The sequence below is a fragment of the Fukomys damarensis genome, unplaced genomic scaffold, assembly GCF_012274545.1.
Source record: "Fukomys damarensis isolate Sample0158 unplaced genomic scaffold, DMR_v1.0_HiC HiC_scaffold_24, whole genome shotgun sequence".
NCBI lineage: Eukaryota > Metazoa > Chordata > Mammalia > Rodentia > Bathyergidae > Fukomys > Fukomys damarensis.
In genome coordinates this window covers 63,195,967-63,218,759 of record NW_022900936.1, presented here as the reverse complement: position 1 = coordinate 63,218,759, position 22,793 = coordinate 63,195,967, and the positions used below count along the sequence as shown (strand labels likewise).

The following is a 22,793-nucleotide window of genomic DNA, read 5'->3' as shown; positions in this document are numbered from 1 at the left end:
TCTGTCTAGAGGGGAGAATCAATAGTAACTACACAACTGCTTTCACAGATAAAACGTGTAAAACACAGAAAGAGCACCACGCACAGGTGTGCTATTAATCTTCATCAGCAGCGGCAATGCTGGCTTAAGAAAACCATGACTGTTCCTTGCTTGCAGCTTTTGCAGGCTTCCACAATTAGATGCCCCTTCTTCGTCTCCCTTTTACATGGCCTCATCTTATCTTTCTAGATCTAAATTCATTATGTCCTTGCTATTTTCATTCCTTTTCCCAAATAATCCTTCCCGACACCACTGCATTGTTCACTGTGCCTAGCATACAGCAGTGGTTTAATTCCGGTGTCTTCCACTGCTACTTGGATGTGTCTTGCTTCCCTGACCCTCTGCTGCCTTTAATCCCAAATATCTCCCTGGTTGATATAGAAGACTAGGTCAAAATATGTGCTGGATATTTAAATTTGAAAAGTTGATTCCAGTGAAAGACACACTGACATGAATCCCCCTCTATGCAGCCCCCCTGTCTTCATCCCGGTTGTTTCTAACCACTTTCTGAAGCAGCTCTGGAAGTCCTCTTTTGTGAGCATATTCCTGAGGTGCGATCAAGAATACAGTGGCAAGGATAATGGAATAAGTGTGTCCGAAGTGAGGAGAGGATTACGAGAGGGATTAATGGCAATGCATCTTTTCCTGTAAGAACTTTTTAATCATTCACTGCAGTTTTTTATCACATTTCCTGTGTAGTCTTCTCCATCCCAATTTCATGTTCCTCTACAACATCAAAATTCATTCATTTTTTTTTTTTCATTCAACAAGTACTGACAGGCACCTGTTCTGGGCAGGCTCTGCCAGGCACTGGTGAGAAAAGGAATCCTATGGTATTTCCTGAGCCAGTAATTCCCACATTGAAGGAAAGAACACACAGGCATTTGAGCACCACTCCCACCCAGAAACAGGGTGTAGAAAAATAATCTTGTGTTTTGGAGGAGAAAAAAAATATGCTTGGGCAGACATTAGCATAAAGAAGAAGAATAAATTTAGGATTGTGTGTAGAGATGGTGTCCACAGCCACACTGAGTGCTGACCTTGTCATCTCCTACCCATCATGTTGGGTCTGATACCCACAATGCCCTGTGAGGTGAGAATTAACATTCTTATTTTCAGAGGTGAGCTGAGCATTAAAGGCATAGATCCCTCATCATATCACACAGCTAGGAAGTGGACCAGCTTCTGCCCACCCTATAGAACTGCCATGATTCAAAGGGTCAAATGGCACCAAATTTCAGGAACACTAAAGCTACTCCTATATCTAATCAGTGACTAAATACTACTGAAATTAGATGTGGTGCCTGGAAGAGAGTCCTTCCTATGTTTGAAATGCCACCAGAGCACTTAATCTGTACGATAAAATGAGGAGAGAATAAGTCACTTAAGAGATGGCCACTGAAGTCAGTTAAGGTCTTTTATGAATGCATTATTAATTTCTACACACCGTATCTTACATGCGCTGTAAGTAAATGGCTCAAACTAGAAATGATTATAAGACTCCTATCTCATTATGGTTTAACTTGAAGTTCCCTAATGGCTAACAATGGTAAACATCTTTTCGTGTGCTTATTGCTTTGTGTATCCTCTTTGGTGAAATGCACAGTTTTCATATATTTTCTTTCTCTCTCTTTCTTTCCTTTCCCTCCCTTCCTCCCTCTCTCTCTTTCTTTCGGTGCCCCAGATTGAACTTGGGTCCTTGCACTTGCGAGGCAGGCAGCAGAACCACTGAGCTAAATCCCTGGCACTAGCTTGTTTTTTCATCATTTATCAGTCTTATAGAGCAAAAGTCCAGCCAGCCAGCTAAGGAAGCTGCTTTCCTCAACTTTCAGTTTTCTCATGTCTTCAAATCACTTTAGCTGTAACATTTGGCTGTAATGCTGAGCTGTCTCACTTTCCCAAAAAAACACCACGTTAAGTGCAAAAAAGTCAGACACAAAAAGGCACATGTTGTGTGATTGATTCTAATCATATGAAATGTACAGAGTAGGCAGAGTTTCGGATGTAGAAGCTGGGCAGTCGCCTGGATTGCAGGAGTGAGAAGGGAGGAAGAGAAATGGGAATTGACTGTGAATGAGCACCAGACTCCTTATTCAGGGTGGTACTATGTTCTAAAGTTGATTGTAGTTGTGGTTGTACAGGTAGATTTGTATATTTTATTATTCTTTTGGTACCGGAGATGGAACTCAGGACCTTGTGCTTGCAAGGCAGGCATGGCGCCACTAAGCTAAATTTCTGGCCCTGATTTGTATGTTTTAAATGGGTAAGTTGTATGGTACATAAATTTTATCTCATTAAACCTTTCAAAACAACAACAACAAAAATATAACTGTTTAGAACTTAGATCAACAAATGATTTTGGAGGCAAAGCCTATTTCCTTACAGTTATTGTTATATTATTGGTGTCTGGTGATTAAGAAAAGCAGACCTGCTCCTAGTTGCTTTCATTGCCATTTTGAACTTCTCTGCAGACCACTGCCCCTACTTTGGGCACACAGGGTGGCCCTGCGCAACTGCTGCACCTTGGGACAGCACCATTGACTCGGAATACACACAGGACAGCCCAGCTAGTGACTAGCCAAGAGAAATGACAGGGAATGATCCTTTTTGGTACTTGGGAGAAATCGTAAATAAAACAAGTGACAGCCAGGGGTTAGTCAGGAGCCATTAAAAATGAAATAAAGCCTTTATTACAGTTAACATGAGTCTTCTGTAGACTTTATTCAGAGACCACTGTCTTTAACCTCAGTTAACTCAGGGTCTTGATTTCTTGTGCCTGCTGTCTGGCTGCTATGACGTGGTCAGCTCTGCACTGCCTGGGAGTGACGTGCAGATACAAATATGCCCCCCAGTCTTCCCAACACATGGCAGGAAGAACAATTTTCCTGGGTGTGCGGACACGGACTCCTCCATATCCAGACCCACTGCAGCGAGGCCGCCACATCCCCCTCCCTTGGGAAAACGCTGGAGTCCTCCTGTATCCCTCTTTTCTCCTCAGGACACACTTTCCCAGGGCCTCCCAGAGGTGCTCACCCATCCCACTGGGCCTACAAGACTCTGTCTCCACTACGCAAACCAGAATTCGGATTCTTGGAAACTTAACTTGCCCTTGGCAATGTCGTAAGTGGTGGTTCCTACAGTATGACAAGTGCTATTTTTAAAGGACTTTTATGTACACTGTCTTCTATGGTCCTTGCCGTTTTTAGAAGCTAGACATTATCTCCATTCTGAGAAGGCTGAGGCCCAGAAAGTTTAAGTAAGTTGTCCTATGTCACATGGGCAATAAGCAAATTAGAACTGTGACAGAAACCTACAGTTTCTGCTTCCCATTCAGTTCAGTACTACAAAGAGGAGTAGACCACAGTAAAATTATAGTCTGCACAGACTTGTGATCGTTGGGTTTGGAGCCTAACCACATCCCCCCACCCCTTTTTACCATGAGAAAGTACATTTCAAATTCTAAGCCATCAACCTGCATTCTTCTACAGCATAACAATTTTTAATTTGGGGGCTGTGTTTATTGTCTCGCCACTGAAGGTTTTGTGTTTATTGATTCCACTATCATAGTAGTCAGGGCTCCAAGGGAGGCTCTGGAGTTGAGTTTGAGCCCACCACTTATCAGCTGTTACCCTAAGCTAAGTACTTTAAACATTTTTATTACCGTAAGAAATATATTTATTTTCACATGTTGTGCACGTATTTCCTTTCATGGTAATACATTTATCAGTGCCTGTTAGTTTTCCAAAACATTGGGCTGCAATGTGGCATTTTCATGCCTGCACGTAACACATCTTGGTCGCATGCATCCTCCCTCAGCTGCATTTTAATGGACATGCAGATTTGCGCACATTTGTGGGGTGCGGGGTGGCATGTCCATGCAGGTGTATAATGTGATAATCAGGTTAGAGTGACCCTAGAGTAATGGTATAACTATTACCTATTATCCAGAAAATTACTTCGCCGGGGCTCCATTTTCTCCTCTGAAAAGTAAGAGTGTTGTAAGAATTAAGTGAATGGCATCTGCTTGTAAAGTGTTCCATGCAGGGCTTGGTGGCGCCAGGCTGCAATGCATGTGGACTGCTGCTACTTCCGAAAGCGGAGAGTCAGGCTGGGTACTACCTGGCCTACATCCCTATTGGCCAGGGAAGGGCCTTGTCTGTCCCCAACATGCAGCTGAAATAATGAATAGCACTCCCTTCCATTCTTAAGGTGCCTCGATACAATGATAAGTTTTATGGTCACCCAGCTTGGCTGGCAGAACCAGGAGTTGTGACTCCAAGGGGAACCACACTGCCTCAAAGGTGGGGCTCCCTAATCTCAAGGACATCTGGCTGCTGTCAAGCACATCTCACCAGGGAGCTGAGAGCTACTGTTTGGATGTTTCCAGATGCAGCATCTGGGTTTCCGTGGAGGGTTTGAAGCCAGAAAGAGAGCTTGCAGGGTCAAGGGAGCCCAGCCAAGGGAACCAGAAGTCACACAAGTTTCTGGTCAGCCAGGAACTCTGCCAAGAAGCCAGGCCATGAGGGGACCAAGACAGCAAGCCAAACAGGAGGCAAGGGGGAGTTGGGGACACCAGTAGAGAAGGGCAGCAAGGTGCTGGGAGGACAACGGGTCTCATTGTGCCTGGGCACAGGGCCTGGCTCCATCCTTCCTCATCTTTAAAGGACTTGAGGCACTGTCTAGGGCACATCCGGTCCTACCCTCTGTGATGCTGTGTACATGTGCCAGGGTCAACCAGTGATCTAAGAAAACTAGCGGGCAGTGCCATTTAAACCTCCTGAGGCCTTGTTTCCTCTACCTGCCAGGGTCAATTTACCACATGTGACAGGCAGAATTGGCAGCTTATTTCAACTTTACTCAAATACTTCACTTGTCCCAAAGTAACTGTGCTAAGCACTTCTTGTAAGTGAGCTGGAATGATCAAAAGTCCTAAGTCAAGAGGCACCATGGTGAAAAGGAAGAAATAGTGGGGTGGCAGTCAGAGCTAGGCTCTATCATGGTATTGCACTTTCTCCCTCTGAACCTTTAGATAAGTTGCTTCACCTTTCTGAGCTCATTTTCTCACCTGTCAGTGAAGGTAAAGATAGTGTACCAGCAGCAAGCCTTATGAAGACCATGGAGTGGCATATATAAACTAGACATTGCACTCATAAGAAAGTAGCAACAGTTCCAAAATAAACATGTATCATTTAAAGAAAACAGTTCAGAAAATAACATGATATTTTAAAAAGAACATGGCTGGGGAAGATATAATGAGCAAATTCTAGTATATCAGACTCAGCATAACTTCAACAGCAAGAAATGCTCCTCTGTACTGCGAGTTTTACGTCCGGGGGAGTTATTAACCTTTCCATCTTCCAGAAATATGCAATAGTTAGAAAACATAAATATCTTCCCAAAGGTTGAGATAGATATATATGGATGATAGGTTCATAGTGGAGTATTAGTGTAGAATACGGATGTTAATGGAATGCAGAGTTCCCTTTTGAAGAAGTAAAGATGATCTTTTCAACATACACTGGCAGTTTTGAACCAGAATGCTAGGTTGCACTGTTTTGGTCCAGTATTTCCCTTTGTTCAGGGCAATGGAGAGCTGTAGAAAATGCATAGGCTCCTGTCCAAGTCACCCTTCTGTATTAATTCAGGCAAGGTAGTCAACCTCACCAGGCCTGAGCGCTCGCCTGGAAAGTGGAGATAGCAGCAGCTCCCTAGTAGCGTGGAATTAAACATCATCTGCGGCATTGTCACAGAGGGAGGGGCTAGTGAATGGAGGGTCTCATCATCACTGTGGGAGTTCACTGCCCCTCCATCTCGTGTTGCCAGGAAGCGGGGAACAAAGACCATGTCAATCACCTGTTACTTGTCAGTCTGAGTACAGGGTCTGGAGAGTGTGTGTGGGTGGGGGCTGTGTATTCTGTCCAGGTTAGACCACACTGGAGCAAGGGGTGCACCATTTCAGAGCTCATCTTATACAAACTCCCAGGGCGTGCCACAAAAGGCCAGAGAACTTAAAGACGATGTCATCTGGATGATGGCTAAAGGAGCTAAGGGGTGTAACCTGAAAAGAGAAAGCTAAGGACAAAGTGACAACTGTTTTCAAATAGTTGAAGGGTTTTAAGCAGAAGCCAGTGAAGATACATTCTCTGTGACTCTGCAGTGTAGCAAAACTGGACCCAAAGGCAGACAGGATGGAGGCCCTGTTTAGCAGGTACTTGAAAGGGCTCGAAATCAAGTGGAGCTCTTCCCCTAAGGGCACTGCCATCTTGTAAGGTAGGGAGCATCTGGCCCTCCAGGCAGGTGAGCAAAATCCAGGGAACCCCTGGGCCCAGAAAATCCCCAGCTAGGTTGGGCTGGGGCCAGTAGTTCTATGGGCTTCCTCTGGAGTCAATTAACCCTTTATAGAAAGAGTTACAGTTTCCAAAGTCTTGTTAAAATGATAGTTAAATCATATTTTATGAATCTGAAGTTCTTCAGAATATATTATATCTGAAGGCATTAAAAACCAGAGAAAGAGTGAACTTAGAGCCATTACAGCTTTTTTGTTTTTGTCATTAGATTCAGAAACCTTTTGATGAGTTTTATTCCAAGCCAGAATTAATGAATATTTACAAGTTCCTAGGCACTGTCTACATGTTATCCGTCTCCTCCTCAAAAACCCATCATGAAGTAGAGTTCTGTTTATGATGGTTTTGTCCAAAATTTAAAGTATTTTAAAATTTAAATCTAAACATAATTAGTACCACTTTGCTTAATCCCTTCCACTTTTATTCTCTTCTCCCAGACTAGTCAAAAGCTCAGCACGTATTTGTACAGAAATGCAGACTATGCACTCAGACAGAAGGGAATTGCTACTACAGAAGGACTGGGTTTGATCCTCTTTTTCTTGCAAATGCAACCGTGTACATTACATTTGCTATCTCATCGCGAGCCCCAAGGCTACAGAAATGTGATTCAGGCAGAAACAATGTTCAATCATTCAGCACAAGGATGCAGAGGCTGGAGGGAGGCTTGTGGATCCTGTGGTCCTCACCAGGCACTCCTTGAACTCGTTTGACCAGGGGCAGCCTGTCCGAAGTAGACATTTAAAGCATGTCAGCAGTTCCCGAGGAGCACCCAGTGACATTTTAATCTGAAAAAATATAAACAGCCTCACTCCCACCAGCAGCCATGCCACCTCCAGAGGAATGTGCAGCCGGGTGGCTCTGAAGGAGCCATTGATAAGGACAGCCACTCAAGAGTGCACAGTGAGGCGAGAGCTTGACAGCTGAGATTACTTTGCATGCTTTCACAGGCACGCGCTTTGTAAATATATTGCCCATTCAGACCACAGATAGGTTTCGACATGTAACACAGATACACAACAGCCAATTTAAAGGCATTTCCAAGCCCATTTAGCACTGGCTTCTCCTAGTGCTGTGGGTGAGAGATAAAGAGAGAAAGAAGTCAAGAACCCTCCCCCCAGAAGCACAGCGTGCTCTAGAGGAAGCCTGGAGGCTTAGAGACCACCTCCGCCTTCCTCATTTTACAGATGAGGAAACTGGGTTCCCAAGGGGGTGGTGCTTTGCTCTTAGAAAGTCAGGTTTGGAATCCACGTTTCTAAATTCCATGGCCAGAGTTCACTACGTGATGGTGGAGAGGAAATATCTGCTCTGCAAACAGCCACAAAATAACTCTAGAAACAGACAAAGCCCCTGGGCCGTGGGCCCTGGTTCTTCTCTGAGCAAAGGAAGGTACATCCTGTCCCATTTTGTGGCCATTGGAACACAGAACCTTGCGGCTCACAGTGAATCATGAGACAGCCCCGCCACCGGCACCCCGAATGCAAAGAGAGAACTGGCCATGTCATCCTCTGGGCTTGTGCCACTCTGGGTTCTCTAGAATCCCTGCTTTGATCCCCTAGAGCTAAGAAGAGGCGGTGAGGAATCCCCGACTGGCCTCCTGCCTTTCCCCAACCTGTGCCTCTGTTCTGTGCACTGCTCACTCTTTACCGAAGGCCCTGACCACCGTACTGACTGGGGTGATGAGATGGACCAGACTAACAAACAGAGGATTGACTGGAAAGATCCACCACAGTAGCTGGTGCTATGAAGCAACTGGTGGCTGAGTCACAGAGATAACAAAAAAGATGCTCCGTGCAGACACAGCCTCATTCTCCCTTCCTCTCTGACTTCCGCAGTGCAGTGTCTGGGCTGGGTTATCCAGACAGGGTCTTCATTTACCCCTCTCCTCAGCACTGCTGCATGCTGGCACAATGAGGCTTGCAGCGCGCTCGGTGAGGACACTGCGGATGGACGCCTCTCAATGCTCTCATGGTTCAATCACAGAACAGTTTGTCCTTTCATGGGCACTGCAGGGCAAGTGCCAGCTCAGAGAGCGGGCATACAGGGTATCCTCCGCCCGAGAGCCAACTCTGGCCCGAGTTCCCCACTGTAGCCTTGGATACAGCCACATGGGGGTGGGCTGGCTTGTGAGAGGCCTTTGTCCCCGGAGACTCCAAGCAAGGAGGGTGTGGACGACATAGTTCTGGGCCTGGCAAGGGATGGAGAAGAACGAGAGAGACCAGAACTTTTGCAAACCCACCAGGAAAGAACAGGGCTGGGGACAGGCCTAGAAACATTCCATATTTTTCATTTCCAGTTCCCTTTCAATTTCTCTCTCTCTCTCTCTCTCTCTGTTTTTGGGATGGTACTGGGGATTGAACTCAGGGCCTTCACACTGAGCTACATCTATCTCCAGCTCTCCCTTTTTTCTTTTCTTTTTATTTTGAGACAGACTCGCTCTTAGTTGTCAAATTGGGCATAAGCTTGTGATCTTCCTGCCTCAGCCTCCCAGAGGGCTAGGACTGCAGGTGTGCATCTTTTTAGCCCCACCCAGGGACTATGCAGAGGGGATCCAGGAGCCTCCATTGTTCTGAGGCTTCTGTGTGGGATTCTGGTTACTCATTGGCACCATGGGGCAGCTCTGGTGACCCAATACAGGTTGTGTTGATGTGTGGCCCAGGAGAGTAAGCAGGGGAGAAAGATGAGTCTGGCTACCATTTGCCACCATGATCTAAGAGGCAAGGAAGTGGCAGGGAGCTCCAAAACCTCTAAATCAGGGAAGGCCTAGGACTGCGCACTGGGCTTGCTTCTATTCCCAGAAAGGCTGTCTTGGCAAAGTACTTAAGGTGCCTATCATGAGATCCATGGGGCTGACCTAGTTGTCCGAGAGTTCTTGGAATCATTCTAATTATTATTGCCTTAGCTGGGTATGGTGGCGCATGCCTGTCATCCGAGCAGTCTTGCAAGGCTGAGGCAGGAGCATCAAAAGTCAGAGTCCAGCCTGGGTAATTTATAGAAACTCTGTGTCAGAAAAAAAAATTAAAAGGGCTTTGCTCAGTGCAAAGGTGCTGGGTTCAATTCCCAGGACTGAAAAGAAAAAAAAAAAACCACATTATTATCTTTCCAGTACCTATCACTTAACTCATCAGATACCTCCTTACATGGTCTCATTTCCTCTCCCCAACAGTCCTGGAGAGTTGGTACTATCCTCTCTAACAGAGGAGAAGAGGGCACAGCATACAGTTATGTAACTAGAAAGGGGCAGAGAAAGTTTATTTAAGAAGGTCTGCCTATTCTCAAAGCTTGTGTCTCATGATAAAAAATACAGATGAGAAAGTACTAAGCAAACACTGTACAATTCTAAAGTGTTGTTACTGCCAGGTAATTTGCATTAAACTTTGAGCATCTTTTTCTCATCTCTGAGGGTGCCACTCACTGTCCTACAGCTTGTACCAGTCAGGAAGCACGCTGTCTCAGTTACTCTCATTGCTGCAGCGAAACACCCAATACCCACAAGGGAAAGGTTTACTTTGGCTCCCAGTCCAAAAGAGTTCCAGTCCACAGCTAGCTGGGGGCTGCAAGGCAGGGCGGCACGGCCGAGGAGAAAGAGTTCACAGTGAGGCATGCAGGAAGCAGAACTAGATCAAGGGACGAGGAAGGCTATAAAATGCACCTTGACTTACGAACTCAGTTCATTCCTGAGGTCTGGCTGTAACTCAAGTTGGTCAGCCAAGGCTCAGGTTTCTCTACACAGCCTTCAAAATCTCTCTTCTCTTGCACACAGGCAGATCTCAGTGTCCTCAGATGGACAATGGCTCAGGATTTCTCAACCCCACGCAGGAAAGGATGTTGTAATGTTCCTTTCAGAACCCTTTAGAGGTTAAATCTGTATCCAGGACCATCTGGAAGCACAAGCTGCCAGCATACAGGTCATAACTCAAGACTTTGGTTGTCAGTTAAAACTAAAATTCTGGTCATACCTCAGGTTGTTCCGTGACCCACCTTTCCCCACCAAGCTTCACCTCCCAACATCACACCCAGCTATAAGCCCATCAGTGGACTACTCCAGAGATGAGTATCACATACCCGTGACCGGATCACCCCCCCCAAAAGCTCCACGACTGAGTGCACGTGGCTTTGGAGGACATCGAGAAATAAACCATTTTACACACTATGCCCAAAGTGTGATGTGCCTGACAGAGACACTGATATATCTCAGGATGTGTTACCAGAAGTACAGTGTCTAGAGAGAGGGGGTTGAATGTTACGCTTTGCTCCTCCACCCACACCCGGACCATGACATCCCATTAGGTTAAAGACGGCGTGGACAGCCTGGCAACTTAGGAGAGTCTGACTCTGAAGGCAAAATGGACCCTACACCTAAGCAGAAAAACTGAGGAACTAAAGTTATCTGGGTTCAGGAAGACATGGGGTTTCTTGAAACATGTTGAGACTGGTACAAGTGGGCAGGGAGGCAAGGTTCACAGTGCTGACCAGAAATACGAAGTTCTCCAGTGTGGTGGTACATGCCCAGCCCTTCAACCCATGGAAAAATGTTGCTGACTGCTCAAGAGAAAGCAGGGCTTTCCAGTATTTGGAACTGTTCACAGACAGAACAGTCTACTCTGTGTGGCAGTAAGCTTCCCATCACTGGTTATATTCAACCATGCCTGGGCTTTTGCATAATAGATGATAGCCAGGAATTTGGATTTCCAAAACCCAAGTTCCACAATCCAGCAGGTAATTTTCTGTCATAAATATCCTCTCAGATTCTGTTTTCTCCTTCTTAAGATATCATTTGCACTTCATCTGCTATCCTTGGTGGCCTTTACTCTTTGTCTTCACTTGAGTAATAATTCTATTTTAAAAGTTATCTTTGGCCATCACTGGTGAGATGCTCTTGAAGCAATTTGATTCAGATAACTGATCTCTCTGATCGCATTTTTCCTGGACTGACTTCCTTCTTTCCTTCCTCCTTCCTTCCTTTTTCTCTTCTGCTCCACCACACACTTCAGTGTTGACAGCTTATGGACACAGAGGCCAGGCAGTGGCTTGGGGCCAACAGCTTGCTCTGACACTGGACACCACAACCATGGAGACATTTTTTCCTGGGTTTTGAACACAGAATGCTTGAAAACAAATCTCTGGTCCATGAGGAGGGTGATTTATTTTAGCAGAGCTCTGTTACTTCAAATTTTCCTACCTAGTGACCAAATCCTGTTATAATTTCCTCTTCTTAAATGGAACAGTGGCAAAATGGATTCTTTTGGTTTCTTTTGCTGCTGAATGTTGTATTTACTTGTGCTGGAAATACCAATTGTAGATGCATTCAGTTCAGTTCATTTGTTCATTTGTGGAGTGTCTAAAATAGCTATAGGCACCGGGAAAGCAGCACTGAAGAACATAAACAAAATCCCTTGCTATGCTGGAGCTGCCACTTAATGGAGAAGACAGGCAGCAAACAAGAGTAAAAAGTAAATACATATTATGCACAACAAAATATGTATGAGATGGTGAGAAGCTCTCAAGAGAAGACTAAAACAGGAAGAAGTGTGTGGGAGGGCTGGGGGGAGGGAAAAGAGGCTGTTGCCTTTGAAACAGCTGGTGAAGTTCCAAAAAATGCTATTTAAATCATGGGATGCCTGGTAAGAAGGTGACAGGGGCTTGAAAGTCTCAGATGCAAGTACAAAGCCCCAGTTGCCTTCTGAATCCCTGCTGAGTGCTTAGCATCATGTGTGACAAACAGAACCGAAACACTGGGATCTTGCAGAGGAAAGAACACATCTGCACCCCAAACAATAGGCAGTTCACTGCTAAGTGCTCTATCAGGCCGACCGGATCACTCCAAACCTCCTCCCCTCCAGTTACACTGGACTGGCCATTGTCCCCTGAAACGCCCCGGGTCTCTCCCCACTCCAGGGCCCTGACTGTCTCACCACCCAGGCACCAATGCCCTGCTCACACCCTCTGCACTGTACACACCCTTTGAAGCCCACCCAGACTTCTCCTTCGTGAAGCTCTTTCTGACTATGCAGCACCCCGAATCTAGAAGCTGGCAGGCTCTCCTTGATCTGCATAACCGGGACCCAAGTTTCAGCAAGTTCCATAGTGATGACTGGATGTACACGCTGAGGTCTGAGAAGCCGTGCTCCAGGTCACTCATCCCCAACTGCAGTTGCCCACTGGGAAGCCCTGGGCAGCTTTTCAAAATCCAACACCGTTTCCCTCTCCTGAGTCCAAGAGCCCTGTTGGATCAGTGTTCATGAAAGCTGGGCATTAAGGCTTTTTTCCCCAAACTTTCCAGGTGATTCCAAAATGCAAACACAAGTTTAGAATTGCTAGTAGCTCCTCTCTCATTTTCCTCAAATTCTTCTCCCCACCTGTTTTACCCTGGCTTTCGAGCAGCCTGCCTTCAAACCAGGTCCTTTTCTGTCTTTCCTGAGGGGTATTCTTAGTTCCACAGCACAGGGAGACGTGGCTTCCCTCCACCCTTTCTCCCAGGCTCCAGGCTCTGGACGCAGGGCCTTCACCGAATGGAGACGGGGAGCAGGGACACAGGCAGAGGTGAACACAGTCCTCTGCAGCATGGCCTTTGGTGAGGCCCTTGCCAAGCTGCTTCATTCTTCTCGGTAAAGCGAGGATGGCAGAGACTTTCCGGCCTGCCTCACAGTCACTGGGTCTTGGCAAGATCAACAGAGATCATAGGCGAGAGTGTTTTTACAATACTAGGAGATTAATGGGTGTGAGAGCAAAAAAGTTTCCTGTCAAGTAGTCCTAGGCCACTCATTTCAACCTTAAAAATATTTCTTTTACTTCCCAAGTTTAAACAAGAATTTTAAGGAAAAGAAATGTACCTTAGTATCCAAGAAGGAGAAAAACACATAAAGCAACTGTGTGGGCAGAGGTGGGTATGATTCAGTGATTACAAGCGGCTGGCGGCAGTGGCCCTGCGACTTAAGGATGTTTTAATTAGCACCAGGCCTGGAGGGTGTTTAGTAGCCATCCACTAGTGAGGCCCAATTTAAAATGGCACCGTGTAAGTCCACACTACCCGCTAAAGAAGGAGTGCTACTTACGCTTACCCACATGACCTAATTTTCACCTCTAGGGGGTGCTTTTGGAGACAAGGTTTCATTCTGTAGCCCAGGCTGACCTCCAGCTTGCCACCCTCCTGCTTCAGCCTCCGCTGGGATCACAGGTGTGCACCACCACACCTAGTTTAATTTTCATCTTTTAAAGAAAAGTATGCTACCTCCATTGAGCCATTCATTCTGCTGATGTAAAATTGAAAGAACAAGAGATCCTGGCTTATTCAAACATATTCTTGGATTTACTGAATGAGTAGATCTCTAAAAGTCACACTAGATGCTAAATACCAGAAGGGATATAATTTTGTCACTTTCGGCTAGTGCAAAGAGCCAAGAAAGTATAGGAAGGCTCCTTTGCCCAAACATTTCCTTTATGTCTTATCCTTAAGAGTTCTTCGAGGTTCTCATTCTGGCGGGCTTTTTTTTTTAAACTGATACAAAGGCCCTTGGGAGGTGTGACAAGAAGGCATTAGAAGCTCAAGCTTTTTGCATTTCACTGATCCAGATTAAAAGATTTTGGGGATAGGCCCAGGGATTTATCTCAGTGGTTCCACCACCTGTCTCGCAAGCACAAGGACCCGAGTTTGATCCCCGGTACAAAAAAAAAAAAAAAAAAAAAAAGAGCAGATTTTAGCGATCCACATCTTTTAGAGAAAGAACCTCAAACAACACCAGTAACAACTATTACCATTTCATAAAAGCACAGATCCTTCAGAACAAAACTAGCTAGGAAATACAGTCTTAGTCTAAAGGATTATCCTCCCAAGAAAAGACAACAACCTCAAAACGGTGACAACAGATCCAGATAAATATATTAGGCAGCTGTGCTGTCCCTAAGGGTTCGCATTCAAGAGCCAGTGTTCCGGTGCTGTCACGGTCAGGAGTTGAGAATGTCTAGAGTCCTGGATATGGAGTAGGGCTCCAGACAAGGCTGTGTTCTAAAAAGAGAGAAGAAAGAAGGAAAGAAAGCGCTGCAGTAACCAATGGCACCTAGGATCATACATGGATACAGATAAATATGGGAGGGTTGGGACTCACAGGGAACTTCCTCCCATGTTACTAAGCAAAGATGGTGTGAGCCCCAACTATAAACACCTCAAAAGAAATCTCACAGTGGCAGTCTTTCACTGCCTTTTCCTCATTCGTGAGGAGACCCTCCTCCTACTCTGAGGAGGGAAGGGAACGGGGAGGACAGGGAAAAAAAGTGGAAGCAGTGTCCACAGCCTGAGTATAAACTAGAAATGTAACCCAGAGGGGTGGCGTATCTCTCACTACAGTTCAACCACTAAACGAATTCTTTTTTTTTTTTTTTTTTTTCCAGTAAAGGAGATTGAACTCAGGGCCTAACTGTGCTACATTCTCAGTTTAGTTTTTATTTTGAGACAAAGTCTTGCAGAGTTGCTGGGGCTGTGCTCAAAGTTAACATACTCCTGCCTCAGCGTCCCAGACTGTTGGGATTATAGGTATGCGTCACCAAGCATGGCTTCCCCAAATCCTTTTCAGAGGAAAGATGTGAGTCACCGAAGCTAAACAAACTTTCTGTTAAAGATGTTCTCCATTTTCCCCTGAGAACTTGCCACTCAGAGGGCCCGCCCAAGGCCAGGGAGCTGCTGAGTTCCTGGTCCCGAGGCCCAGCTCTCATGGCCACCACTGGTGTTTCCTTTGGTGTCCATCTCGCCGCCGTTCAGTCTGTCCTGTTCAGCAATTGAAACAATTTCCTTAAGTCTTGATGTGTTCCCCCTTCTCTCCTGTTAGCAGAGATTAGCCCTATCAGGATGGTAAACAAAAACATTTTCCCCTGCCTCAGAGTCGCACCTCCTTCCTCTGCTCTCGCTCAGCGCTCAGCGCGGGCTAAGTCTTCACCTGGGGTCCAGGCGGGGCTGGGCTGGCCTGCAAGGTCAGCAGGCGGGCTGAGCTCCCGGAATACGCAGTGGCCTCGCTGTGCTCCGCCCCGGGGCCGGGGGCGCTGTGACTCACGCGTCCCCCAGGGCTTTCCCGCCGCTGCGCCGGGTCCCGCCGGGAAGGGATCCCATCGGAAACCGTGGGCGGAGTGGCAGAGACGAAGCCGTGGGGTTAGAAGCAACGTCACTGCTCCGTTCGAGCGGGGCCACGGGGCACCTGGCCGTGGCGTGGTTAGAGCTAAGCGTGTCCCCGGGCGCAGGACCGCCCCACTCCTGAGGCAGGGAGCGGGAGGGGAGGGTGGGTCACCTACGGGTGACCTCATAGCCAAAACCTTAACCCCCTAAAGCATACGTGAAGAAGAAAGGCCTGGTGCTGCAGCTGTCTCAGTGAATTAGGCATTCTACGTGCTATGTCCCATTACAGAGATAAGGAAACGTCAAAATTCCATCTCTTGTCAGGTCTCTAAATGCAACTCCCCTCCTTCCTCTGCCAAAGTTTGCTCAGACAATCAGTACCGGCCATCCCCTGCCTTTGTTTTCAGTTAGAGCTCCTCTGTCCACAGCCAAGAGAGTCCTGACTGATAATACAACTTTTAATCCAATAATTTTATCCTGGTAGAGAAATACAACAAAGGAGCCACATGCCTCAAAATACTCACTGTGGGCTTACAATATTCAAACCATTAAAATACAAATTTAACACGGGAGAATAAAATGGTACATTTATATGATAAAACACAAGGCCTTAAAATGATATTATATGTAGGGTTTGATATCAAAGACAAATTATAATAGTAAGAGAGATACAAAATTATATATGTATTTATAAAGTATACTCACAAGATACAGAAAATGTAGAAGAAAAACAACAGAAGAAAATCTACCAAAATATTACATCTTTGGGTGATAGGGTTAAACTCAAACCCTAAGGTATTTCCCATTGTCTCTAAACTGATGATATGCATGTATGTATTATTAAAATATTAAACCAATTAGAATTTTACATATAATTATACATATTAGTACATTGTGTGTCATATATATAAAAAAATACATATACATGAAATCACTGCTGCAAAAGAAGTCATTGGGCCTGCATAAAAGATGTATGCAATTTTTCCATTAACTTGACAATTTTTTATAAAAGGGTATATAGAAATTAACGAGGATGGGTCAATTTTGATTATGTCCAAGACATAAAGGTAAGGGAAGAGCATGCCAGTAGGCCAGAGGAGAGAGAAAAATGCATGGATTTTAGAATACACAAAAAGAAAATGATGAGATTATAGTTAATTCCTGGATAGGCAAGGACATACAGAAGGGAAGAAGACTAGAATGGAACTCCGAATGGCAAAGGAAAAGGCCTGATAATCAAGTGGCCCTCTTATTTGCAGTCCACTCCTCTTTCACAGCAGCTAGGAAAGTGGAGGAAATCAGGAAAGCCTCATCTGCATGCTGTGTGTCCCTGGAGACTGGAAGAGAAGATGCACTAATTAGCAAGACTTCCCTTTTGAGAACTGCTCTGTCTTGGGTGAGGATCTTGTAGAATGTAGAGTGCAGCAGTGTCTATCCTTCAAGTCACCTAACCCTACATTCTGCACTCTGAACAGCTAATAGAGCATAAGCTTCACTGAGGTCCTGTATTAGGGTAGGAGACAAAACTCTTATTCTGCGATGGAAAACTAGGGTTCTCTGGGTGGGTGGTTGTAAAATTTACCAAGCCATATACTTAGGAAAGTCTCAGTGGTTCAACTTCCCCTACCCGGGTTCTTCCCTTGCTAGGGAAGATCCCTTGCTGACTTCACCCGGTTTGGGCTTTTGATCACTTCCCCTTCCTCAAGCATTGAAAGCTATACCCTTGCACTGGGGATGGTGGGGAAGACCCACTAGGTTGGGGCTAGATCCCAGCCCTTCTTGGAGTCATGGCCTTTCCCCAGTACTAGTCCCACGTTATCTCCCAGCCCCAATAACCTGCTTTCTCGTCACTGGAAGAGATCACAGAAGGCATGGGGAGCCACCTATGGTTGTTTCCACACTTTTAAAAGGAAAGCCTACTAGAGCCAGGATATATGTATGAGTGCTAGGAAAATGTCAGATTTTCTACTAATGCCTTTTCGTTAAATGAGAATATAGGCACAGGGTATCTGGGCTGGATACGACTATGTATTGGCTCTAGGATGGAACATGGGACCTGTCTTGCTTGATATCCTGCAATTCATAAAATACAGAGATGTTATCTTAAGATGTCCTCTGTCATAACAGGAAAAGATTTCTTAATACCTTCCATCAAAACCAAAATGTCAGAGAAATCATCTTGTTCAAAAATTATAATAGAAAATACTTCAGTTTACTTCACCTAAAATGAAAAGCACCAACATAAGCATTTGTATGACACCTGGGCTCATAAGATGGAAGGATTTTCTGACCTTGTTCTTAAAAAAAATGCCAAAACCAATTCTCTAAAGATACTTTTTAAAAAATATGTGATGAAACCCAGAAGGGGCTTTTATCTCATAACACCCATACCAGAAGATTCATTTCTGTGCTCAGAGTCTTGTTTTGATTGGGAATACGCTTGAGCCCAGCTTTGGAATCCTTTCCTCCAGCCCGAACATCTGTTCCACAGTTGTGAATGTTTGTTTGGTATTGCCCCAAAGCAGGCAGTACAAGGGAAGAATTTTTAACAATGAGTCCCAAGACAGACTAGACCAGCGGTGTGCTTATTTTGAAAAGGCATTTTTTGAGCAATCTGACGAGTATGTAAAAAAATGAACAGGTCGTCTGACCAAGAGATGGATGTCCATCTACTGTTGGAATGCAGTTTAGCTTGTTTTCACTACTTCTCAAGTATTTTCCCCCAGAAATATTTGTTCGTTGTATTATAATATTGCATTCCATACTAGCCGAGCTTAGTTTTTGGAATTTGAATGTTTAACTCAAAATAATCATAAACGAATGATTAATTGTACAGTATTCAACTAGAAGTATGCAAGAATAAAAAAAGTCTTTAGCTATCTGGGAGAGAAAGTCTAAGTAAAATATGTCAAGAGAGGGTATCACTTGTAAGTTTTTATCTTAACTAACAATGGAGAACTGTCACTTCTTTATTCTCTGTGAAACTAAATTATTTCACACAAAAGAAATCTCCAGTTTGTAAGATGAGGTTCTAGACAAATCAAGCTGCCCTGCAACTACAGAACTACAGAAGTAAGAAAAGTTACATTTAAGGCAAAACTTAAATTATTGGTGATATTTTCAAGAAATATTGGACTATCATTCTGTTAATGCTGTCTTTTTTATTACACATTCAAATTCAAGAGTTCTCATGGAGATCATGTGTTATGATTTTGAATTTTCACTCAATGAAAGACCACTGAAACCGGCATTTGAAAACAACTGGGTTTAGTTTCAAAGCTCTAAAATTAAATTGAAAGAGGGAAAGATCCTAATCCCTCAAACCATCTGTTCAAAAAACTGAAGAAAATGACCGAGGCTTCAGCTAGGGGAAGAGTGATTCCTTCTCAGATGAAATCTATAAGCCTTCTTCCTAGGCACTCTCTCAACTGGTCCTCACAACATCCCTGTGAGGTCTGTCAGGCAAGTATTTTTATCCTCATATTGTAAAGAAACTGAGGCTTAGAGAAGAAATCTTACTGCATATCAAACCAGACATCATTAGCAAGGGCAGAACTTCCACTTACTTGACAGCTGCAAAAATCCTAAAGTGAGGTTGCTTGCTGCTTGCTGCTTTTGCTGTCTTCTGACTGCCAAGGACTATTTCTCTTCTGTGATGTCCATCTGCCATGCCACCCCACCTTGGAGGCAGCTAATTATAGACTGAAACCTCAATAAACTGAAGCAAGATAAACCTTTCCTCCTTTAACTTTTTGATCGTCTCCTAGGAATAGACTTCTTCACATTTTTACAGGAAAATGGTGGTATGGTGTGGGGACTCACAAGTAGCCCAATTCAGCACAATGCCATATGAAAAACCAGATTTGCAAGTTTTAGAGGAAGTCAAAAGTGAATCATCAGATTACTCACGATGGATGATGAAGATGATAATGACTTTGACATTGGTTGGCCATGTGAACCAAAGTTCCTAAGACAGTGAAATGGAGTAAGAATCAACTGATACAGACACAGGGAATGTAGACTTCCTTAATTCAAGTGATGAAGAAAACACCAATGAAGCGCATATGTGACTAGTTGAAATGTTGCAAAATGGTCACTCAACCAGATAGAACGATCCAAGGTTAGAACCAGGTCCAAAAATATAGTGATGATCTTGGCAGGGGTTAAGCCTATTGGACAGATTTCCAGCACTCCCATTTAGTGTAGGAAATTGTAACAGATAAAATACTACAAAGGCTGCAATACAAGCTAAATGTTCTGTATGCACCAACAGCCATATTCAAAAATGTATTTATGACACCTCACTAGCTGAACCAAAAGCATTCATAGGTCTGCTGTATTTAGCAGGGATTTATCATGGTAATCATAGGAAGTGAAAGACCTATGGAAAAGCAATGGGTCAAAATATGACATAAAAATGTATGTTCTTATAGATACGAAGACTTATACTTTCAATTTAGAAATTTATCCTGGAATTCAGCTACCAATCCTTATTACTATAATAATAAAATAAATGATCATCATCAGACTTGTTACTCCCATCTCCCAAACTAATTGGAATGTGACATTTGACATTTGTTTTTACCAGTTTCCAATCAATGTTACACTTGCCAACAGAGCACAAGTTGACCAGTATAAGAGCTGTATGCAGGAATAAGGTAGAAATTCCAAATGAAATGTTGCAATTTTAAAACAGAAAATTGTATAGTACAATCTTTGGATTTCAGAAAGATTTACATTGGCCTTATATATGGTAAAGAGAAACAAACTGGTACTGCTGATATCAACATTGCACCATGATGGAAATATTGATAGGGAAACCTTGACAAAAATGAAACGTGAGATGGAAACTTTCTATAACAAAATGAAAGGTGGAGTAGGTGCTGTTGATGAGTTATGCAGCAACTATGATGTCACTTAAAATACAAAATATTAGCCAATGGTTGAGTTTTACTCTATCCTAAACAGTTTGATGGTTTATGAAGAAAATAACAAGTGCAATACCATGGAGAATTTTTCTTAGAGGACTGCAACTGGAACTCGTAAAAGATCATTTACAGCAGAGGAAAAACAAAAGGTTTCCGCCCAGGGAACGGTGCAAAAAAAAAATTGTGGCACACACTGGTGAGCTGACAGGTGAACAGCCAGGCACAGCATCAGAAAGACCTACTATGACAACAAGAAAACAAAAAGATGTCAACTGTGCCCTACAAGAAAAGAAAGGAAAACAAAACATATTGTGCAATCAGTGTAAGCAATACTTGTGTATAGAGCATGTAGTTTTCATGTGTGAAGACTGCCTTGGGTGTGACAGTTGAAGCAAAGATCATTTCTGTGGTAGACTTTTGTGTGTATTTACATTGTAGTTCACATAGGTTCTTATTTCTGATGTTATCTTTTAGGTTTTGGTAAGCAAGTAAGTAGCTCATGTGAAAATGTTGATGTCTATTCTAAGCACTCGTTACACTTTCAATATTTTAGTTTAATATCTTATTTTCCTGCTAAATTCACATTGTACAATGTAGTAGGAAGCTCCTGACAAAGCAGGGAGACAAGAGAGGTGACAAGAATGGCCTGCCACATAGGAAAAGAAAGCTAAGCACATGTGCTCTCAGTGTTAGTGAGACGTGTGGGTGGAAGATGCAGGTATCATGTGTGAAGAGTGCCTTGGGTGTGACAATTGAAGCAAATATTATTTTTGTTGTAGAGTTCTATTGGTGTTTTTTATTGTAGTTCATATAGGAATTTATTTCTGGAGTTATCTTTTAGGTTTTGTAAGCGAGTGCACAGCTGATGTAGAAATGCTGATATTTATTCTAAATGCACAGTACAAATTAAGATTTTATACTTCATTTTATTGATATTTTATGTACCTGTTAACTATACATTATATAATATAATAAGAATCTCCTGACAAAAAAGCAAGCCTAGTGAGATGGCAAATATGTTCTACAAAAAAGCCAGAAAAGCAAAAGACATGTGCTGCCAGTGTAAATGATACATGTGTATGGAACGTGTGGTTTTCATGTGTGAAGACACGTGTGATAACTGAAGAAACGATTTTTTTTTAGAGTGCTACTGGTATTTTCATTGTAGTTCATATAGGAATGTATTTATCTTGTTCCTTTTTAGACTTTGTACACCAAAAAACAGTCAATGTTGAAAATTTTGATGCTTTTTTATAAACAATAAATGTTAAAATTTTTTTTAAAAAGTTAGCTGGGTGTGGTAGCACACACTATATTCTAGCTACAGTATTTGGCATTCTGAGGCAGGAGGACTGCAAGTTCAAAACTAAGCCTGGGGAATTTAAGGAAACCATTTCTCAAATGAAAAACATGAAAGGCTGGGATAGTTCAATGGTAGAGAGCACCCTTTAGTTCAATCCTCAGCACTCCAAAATGAATGAATGAATGAAATGTAAAGACCAACTAAAGTTACATTGCATTTTTCAGTATGAACTTCCAAGTCCCACTAGTCCTTCTTATCTTTCTGTTTTGTTCCTCAGTGTCTCTCTCTCTTCCTTTCTCTCCCTCCTTCCCTCCCCCGCCTTCCATTAACTTGGACCAAAACAAACAACATGTGTTTCACACTCTTTGTTGGTATTTTGCAAGTCTCTTACTAACATCAGTGGCTGGCTCCAGGACAGTGCAATCAGCTAACCATGCTTTTACACATCAGACAGAAACTCTTCTCTCCCCATGTTAGAAATTTTTTTTATCACATTGAGTTTAATGGTACTTTTTAGGTATACAGCACAGTTACATTCATCATTGGGCTCTTGTACCTTTACCTGACAGGCCTTGGTTCTCATTTTTTCCCCATGTTAGAGATTTGAGGATGCACTGCACATGATTTGGGCTTTTTCTTTGGAACTGGAAATTTAACCCAGAGGTGCTCTACTACATACTACATACTATATTCCCATCCCATCTCCTTTTCAAGTTTGATACAATATCTCACTAAGTTGTCCAGGCTGGCCTCGAACTCACAATCCTCCTGCCTCAGCCTCCAGAGTAGCTGGGATTACAGGCATGTGGCACACCATGCCCAGCTACTGCCCATGGTTTCTAAGGCTGATCTACCCCAAGTCCTTGGCAGTGCTGTAAGGACTGTCAGTAAGGCTCCTGTTCAGGGGAAACCACAGGAGAGCCCAGGGAGGAGGTTAGGTGTCTGTGGACTCATCACAGGCCAGGTCCAGTCTTCTTCTGGAATAATTAGGACCTGAAATGACCAAGTTCACCTGCCTGAGAGGGATCTGCTCTCTGTGTCTAAGTTCAGAGGGGATGGCTTTTAGAATCAACAGGAAA

At 43.8% G+C, this 22,793-nt stretch overlaps 2 protein-coding genes across 7 annotated transcripts in view; both read right to left on the bottom strand.

Moving 5' to 3' along the window:
• Positions 1–22,793, bottom strand: part of Arhgap31 (Rho GTPase activating protein 31) — a 130,928-nt gene that overhangs the window by 86,605 nt on the left and 21,530 nt on the right. The window lies entirely within an intron of this gene.
• On the bottom strand, positions 14,294–16,015 carry LOC104866197 (cuticle collagen 1-like). Of its 2 annotated transcripts, none has more exons than XM_010630036.2 (2): positions 15,311–16,015; positions 14,294–14,385 (listed from the first exon to the last, which is right to left on the bottom strand). In XM_010630036.2, exons 1-2 carry the CDS (start codon positions 15,669–15,671, stop codon positions 14,342–14,344), a joined length of 405 nt encoding a protein of 134 aa, XP_010628338.1. In that variant the 5' UTR covers positions 15,672–16,015; the 3' UTR covers positions 14,294–14,341. The 2 variants fall into 2 exon arrangements, with proteins under 2 accessions (XP_010628338.1, XP_010628339.1); XM_010630037.1 differs by lacking the exon at positions 14,294–14,385 and adding an exon at positions 14,788–15,195.